This window comes from Haliotis rubra, unplaced genomic scaffold (assembly GCF_003918875.1).
Source record: "Haliotis rubra isolate DU_JTF1 unplaced genomic scaffold, ASM391887v1 Scf1838, whole genome shotgun sequence".
In the NCBI taxonomy this organism is placed as follows: domain Eukaryota; kingdom Metazoa; phylum Mollusca; class Gastropoda; order Lepetellida; family Haliotidae; genus Haliotis; species Haliotis rubra.
The window spans coordinates 4,678-11,772 of record NW_025765823.1 but is presented as its reverse complement, the minus strand read 5'-3'; the positions used below and the strand labels follow the sequence as shown (position 1 = coordinate 11,772).

General features: G+C 40.8%; 1 protein-coding gene and 1 long non-coding RNA gene across 2 annotated transcripts; both read right to left on the bottom strand.

Annotated features, from left to right (window-relative positions):
* Window positions 1–707: 707 nt before the first annotated feature.
* On the bottom strand, window positions 708–3,176 carry LOC124273757 (scavenger receptor class F member 2-like). The gene is made up of 4 exons (XM_046709056.1): window positions 3,173–3,176; window positions 2,524–3,135; window positions 893–1,007; window positions 708–765 (listed from the first exon to the last, which is right to left on the bottom strand). The coding sequence occupies exons 1-4, from the start codon at window positions 3,174–3,176 to the stop codon at window positions 708–710; spliced, it is 789 nt and encodes a 262-aa protein (XP_046565012.1).
* A 24-nt stretch (window positions 3,177–3,200) lies between these two features.
* On the bottom strand, window positions 3,201–3,809 carry LOC124273758. Its single transcript, XR_006897733.1, has 3 exons — window positions 3,723–3,809; window positions 3,518–3,594; window positions 3,201–3,306 (listed from the first exon to the last, which is right to left on the bottom strand). It is a non-coding gene; the product is annotated as an uncharacterized LOC124273758 (long non-coding RNA).
* Window positions 3,810–7,095: the final 3,286 nt, after the last annotated feature.

Below are 7,095 nucleotides of genomic sequence, written 5' to 3'. Positions count from 1 at the left end.
CCCTACTGTCAGTATGATTCCTTCAGAAGGTACACATATATGCACCAGGCTAGGCTTTCCAATACAACTTTCTCAACTTTGAAGACGTTTCAAGGTTTGGGAAATATCTTTCATACAAAGTAGAACTACACATGCAAATTTTGAATTATACAAAACAATTTGAATTTATCTGACCATAATAAAATTATTAATGTAATCGAGTTATTCCTATAAACGATTGAATGCTTGACGTTTACGGCCAGCTATATATGTCGCTAAAAGTCAGTGTAATCAAGACATGGATCACTGGCTACAGGAGACAGGTATCCACGCGAGGTTGTTGAACTACATGCAGCTCTACTTTCATACGCCACATTATCCACCAGGCAACAAGCTTCTTCCATAAGAGTTCGGTCTTCTCCTTGATTCCCACGTCGCGCCTGAAATCCAGTATGATCCGTCCATGAGCCCTCCGACTCGTTCCACTTCCAGTCAAATATTGGCAAGGAGTTAGCCCTCTGTAGGGATGTTTTGAAGATATGCAAATGTCCAGTCTTGTGCTCTCTTGGCCGTGCTGTGTGACACATAGCAACTGGGGAAGGTGGAGGTTGACCGCGTATTCTGCACGTGTTGTTGCTGCTGCTTGCAACGACCCCATCACTTTCATCCATGTCATCTTCGTTGATGTCGTCATAAGCATTTGCAGACATCGGTACGTCTGGCAGTTGTCAGCCTTGGAGACTTAGCAAGAACCTGTTGGTCCTGATGGACGATGACGTACATGACCTGAAATTATACAGAAACATCACATGAGTTCTGACCAGGAAGAAACAAATAGTATCATAAAAAAACACGATATTTGATGTTTTATAATGTACAGATATCGGCACAAAAACAGTCCAATTTGAGGTACCTTCTAATGAGGAAAGCTGCTGTTCCAGAAACCAGCAGCAACACCACAAATCCTATGACATAGTTCACTGACGGTGTCATCTGGACGTCCCCGTCCTTTGTATCCAGCGTCGGTTCTAAAAACAGAAACACGATTCCTTATACGTATTGTTTAATTCGTCAGGCAAAATTATTCCAAGTAGAACATATCGTCCTGTAAATAATCGAATATGGTACAGGCAAACCAGTGACTGATCTTATAAGCTAGGATCACTACCACCTGGGTAAGACGCTTTACTGGAGCCAAGTCACACTGCCTGGGTGAGTAAGTGAGTTAATATTTAACATCACATCGGCAATATCTCCAGCCATATCGTGACTAAAACAATTTATACAATAAATAATGAAAATATTTTTAAGAGTAAAACCTGTCCATAATGGACGGTAAAAAGCACTAGAGTATCACATATATGAACATAAAACTAGCATATGAAACTAAAATATTTTAATTAAAGACTGACAATACAAATATAAAACACGGCGCTATAGATCTTTAACATATTAGGAACCATGGGGACGAACCCGGGTCTTCGACGACATTACTTTTGCTACCTTTAATTAAAGACATGGACCCTAGCTGGACTTACGTACCCTCCTAGCTGATTTACAGGAGGGCGGTTGTGCATACTGCCTGAACACACGATTCCCAAATCATACAATCCACTCCAACAAAAATAATAGGTGTTAATGGAATCACCGAAGAATCTTTCACCTGATCATTTTACAGAACTTATCTCAGGTTGAGAATGTTTTACAATACACACACAATAATACACACACACACACCGTTAGAATTAGTCTTACTTCTTAAAAACGTCAACAAATATACAGTATACCAACGTGCCTCCTGTACAAAATAATACAAATTCGATATTCAAATGATTGATTGAGTTCAGTTTACGCCGCTTTTTTAACAATATTCCAGCCATATCACGGCGGGGGACACCAGAGATGGGCTTCACACATTGTACCCATGTGGGGAATCGAACCCGGGTCTTCGGCGTGACGAGCGAACGCTTTAACCACTAGGCTACCCACCGCCCGATATTCAGCTGGAGAAATGAGTATAGTTTACAAGAGGTAAGCTGTAGTCCAGTGAGCTAACATTACACATGAACGGAAATTGTCTACTGAATTGTTTACTTGCTTGCTTTGGTACGAGTTACTGGGGACAGATAGCTGTTCTACAAGCTTCGTGGCGTTTGTAAACTTGTGCTAACCATACATTTGTTATAGATATATTTTCCACTGTAGTAATATAACGCTATGAACGCATGGTGGATCGGGGCCCACTTCCCTGTTTCACACAGCAGTTGTAACGCTACGTACCCAGTACTTTCCCAGAGGGTTGAATCGCTGACTTTGTGTGATGACGATAAGGTGCCTGACTACGAGTGTGGATTCGAATCCCGGATGGGACCAAACCCGCCCCGCCCAAAAGTACAAAAAGTACTAGAATCTGTACTTCACTGAGAAAGTGTAATCCCAAATATACCGTATGGTACGTGCAAACACTGCTGTAACATTAAAGGTAATATACAAACCTGGTCACCTGCACAATGGGAAATGGCATTATTAAGTTTAAACACTAACCTGGTTGTACTTCATCTACGAGGCATAGTCCGTTCTCCCGGTTACAGACAGAACAATCCCCTACACACGACCTGTTGCAGAGAAAGCCGTAGTGTCCATCGTTGCAGCCGTTGATACAGTAACCTGTTTTCAGATCACATACACGTTGACGACATTCGTCACTGCACTGCTCATCACAGTCTTGCCCATAGTAGCCCGATGTACAGCCAGCTAGACACCTGCCTTGGGCATCACACAGTGCTCCTTTACAGTTAGTGGTACATCGGAATTCACATCTTGATCCAAAGTGGCCTTTTTCACACCCGTGCAGACAGACACCAGAGGAACGATTACAAGCACGAAAGGCACAGTTCTCGTTGCAGCCAAACTGGCATTTCGGCCCAAAGTTTCCATTAGCGCAGGCAACTGATTGATGATCATCTCTGCAAGTACCATCCATATGGCAACCTTCAGTGGGACATGTTTCTCTGCAGTTGGAACCACAAGATGATCCGTAAAAAAACGCTCTACATTTTGTGCATGTATTATCTAAACACTGTAGACAATCAACAGGGCATTCGAAACTGCATGTACTTCCCCAGTATCCTGAGATACAGCCATCAGTACAGTTTCCTGTACCGAATCCAGAGTCGGAACATCTGTTGCTGACGCATCCTCTGCTACATCTATACCCACAGCTCCGGCCATAATACCCATCTTTGCACCCCTGGGAGCATATACCCTTGACACAAATGCCCCCTTTGCATCGAGATCGTTGGCACGGGGGCTTAGTGATTGGTGAGTCTGAAAAACATGCAGGACTTCAAATGTACTAGATTTTTTATGAAAAGTGACAAATGTGAAAAGCTATGCTTTCCATGACAAAATAATATCAATAAGTCAATCATATACCCTAACTAAAGGCGTATGTGAAATAATATATATTTTATACGAGTAAATATATTTTAACACGATGGGATTGTGAAGTCGTCATATTACCTGGCAACCAACGTACCTGTCCTTCCACTGACCAGAACTATCAGACATAATAGAGGCAGTTGCAGGTACGGCCGTGTTTCCATTCTGGATATTCTAAAATGCAACATATGTGTTTTACCAGCTGTGTAAACAACAAAATAGCTTTAACACGGTTGGTGGATACTTCATTTACTACATATGGATGAGGTACATGGAATATTAACAAATGTGATTATACTTACAGGCATACTCGAATTACACGCTGTATTTCAAGAGCAGTGTTCTCGTCTGACTCTATACGGAAAAAGGCTGACACGGTTTCACTTGCTTATTCCTGTAAATACGGATCTGCTAAATATGTACTGAACAAAAAAAGAAACTTTACATGTGTTACTTTATGTCTTAAACATATAGAACAAAGTGTGTTGCTAGTGGATAAATATAGTTTTTGGACGTAATGAGTGTACACTAAAACAACATTAGGCATTAAGGTGCGCATGGTGCTCCCTCCATAGTCAACAGTAGCAAGAATGGGTCACTTTTTTATTTCACAAGGACAAGTCATCTGCATTTGGAACATGCTCCCCTCTCGCATTCACAACGTCAAGGCAACGTTGTCTCATTGACACCCGTAAACACAGCATTAGGCAACCCGCGCCATTGCTCTACCAACATGGCGTATAGCTCTTGAACATTCTGGGGTTGAAGTCTCAAGGCACGAAGTCGTCTTCGATGAGCATTAAGGTCAGGTCATCGCCCTCGATGGCCACTCCATAACGTCCAATGTGCCCAGTTTAGACGTTCATTACGGATTATGTATGTCCGAATCGGCCCAACAGAAGGATGTACTGTCCCGGGGCGATCAGATGTCGTACCTAATTGGTGCACACATGTTCTCGGGTTTGTGAATTGTCCGTCTACTTCATGTCATTGCAAGTGTAAAATAGTCAGCCACGTGTTGGTAGTTAGGCTCACGAACTTGTGGTCATGTGATAAGTGCATTGTCGCGTTTTCATAAATGAGTATGCTGCAGTTGAAATGAGAGGATGTGTCAGGTAAGACCTGGCCATTATGGTATTCGCCCATAATAACCACCTTGTGCTATCCACGATTCATTTCTCCAAGTGTGGAGTTTCTTGTTTTGTTCAGTATATTAACTGTTTTATATAACTTGACGTTTGAAGGGGGGGTGGCTCAGAGAGGTTGCACTACTCAGACTAAAGAATGTTAACTGTGTCGAGGATTAGAGGAAGGTGACACATTTCGCCTTATCTACTTTAGACCCCTTATCTCTGTCAACCCAGCAATCAGTAGCTTTCATGTATAAGAGACATACCCGCGATCAGGATCTAATTGCTCTGTCCATAAGGACACTGTCCACGGTCGTTAAAAGACAGTTTCGGGGGTTTTTTCATACTGGATCATACTGGTATGCTTAACACTGGTGATACGATGCTTCAAACGAGGAACTTTATTGACCCATTTAATTGTATGGAGAACTATCATACATGGTAAACAAAATTCCATATAAGCTACGATGACCGTTATAACTGTACTAGTCTTGTCATAAACCTAGAAAACGTATTCCAAATACCCACTCACAGAAGTTCAATAGCCTAAAACAGAGACATTGTTTTTGTAGAAGTGTATATTTTACTAGATTCAAACTTTTCACAGATATACCTAGCTACGTAATTGTTGAATACCAGTTGCAACTAAGATGCAGTGAAACACTTTTCATTTTCATCATAACTGTTTTTTACAATCTGACACCATTCAGCACTGTAAACTTGTCATTCTCATCATATTGTCTAATTATTTAAATACTGAAATTGTCTTACAACACAGCCTTTTCAGTTAATGTGCCAAGTGAGTGAGTGTATGCCATTTTCTCGTCCAACAGTCGGTAAATAATCAGGCCTGGACCCGGCTTGTGACAGTCTCACCGCCCGTGTGTATATGTATCCATCCTATCCCCCAATTAAATAATACCCTCTCACATGGAAGCCCACACGGCGTATGATTTTGTAATGACTTTGAAACATTTCCATGGCATGATTATAAAATATATACTGCTTTGTTGGTATAGTCCAAGCAGGAGTTGAAGGATAGTTACATATTTATCTTGAGGTCTCATATATCGGATAAAGTTGATAATATAAGCATGCTAATTAATGTCTACACAAAGAACTTGATTAAACACCCCTGTACTTGTGCAATGACAGGTTTTCAACACGTACATAAAACTTCTCGTGGTGACCACGATGCAAAAACATTAGTATTTCTGACCCGTATGATCCTTTGACTAATAAAAAGGACAAATGATTGGAATCTATGTTGATTTTATTATGATAATTGCTCATTTTATAAAACACTGATTTTCATACCAAACCATGTCTATACAAGTATGCCCCTGGAATGTTTAATGGTGAATATATTGGTGAATGTAAACATTCAAAATGTCATTTTGCGTGTCTTACACGATTCAAGGTCAATATCGAGTGTAACCTCCATGTGACTGTATGACAGCCAGCACTCTCCTCCTCATACCCCCTGTCAGCCTCCTGATCCTCTGAAGGAGCAGTCTACACCATTCCTCGTGTAAAGCAGCTTCCAAATTGGGCCAGGTTCTGTACATCCGGCCCTTTGTTGCACACGACGACCAATCATGTCCCAGATATGCTCCAAAGGGATAAGATCGGGGCTCATTCAATCGTGAGATATGTCAGGGGTACTTCACTAAGTTATTTGAGTATAGATACAAAGTCACTATTGCTTGGGGTAGTAATTAATTTGTATACCCTACATACTCATTTCTTCGTTATTTTATGTTGTCCCTCTAATATATTTGTTCATTTGTATCTGATAATCAGAATCCCTAATCTAAGATGATATGTACGCTTATTATTCAAGTAATATGATTTCTGAGCTTAAGTTTCCTATTGTTAATGAACTGTTGGTATCACTGAAGACACGTGACCCTTCTGTTTGGAAAGGGCACGACACCACACTAGACAGGTGATAAGTTTAAAGTTGTACTTCATTTGTTTAATTGTGTTCACAACACATCAATATCTGGAGCAATAAATTCCAATACATCTGAAAAAAATAATATATTCAACACAAGCATCCTAAATATAGGAATACAATCACCAGCAAGAGTCAGTCAGAAGACATGGTTCATGTAACATTCTTTGAACATACATTGAAGAACTAACTTCAATCCATTGTTGAGGTCTTTGATAGCATGTGCGTAAAAACCGGCGTGCTCTTTGTAAATCCGCGTAGCTTGTTTACGGAATGTGGGCAACACGGTTTTTTAGGTTCTCCTGAACATATCGGACAACAATACCGTTTTTCCATGAACAGTGGAACAAAAATTAAATATACAAGTTATTTAGGATTACACTTTCTTAGTAAAGTACAGATTCTAGTACCTGTTTGGGTTGAGTCCCATTAGGGACACAGTCTGCGATCTGACCAACTCAGCCACCGAGGCGTCCACAAAAATGGTAGTCTGGACCACGTACTTTATGTACCCCCTCTGCCAATGTTTTTCATAGTAATCACGATTTTTCGAGCTTCCGAAGACCCTAGCTCCCAAAGTACTGCTTC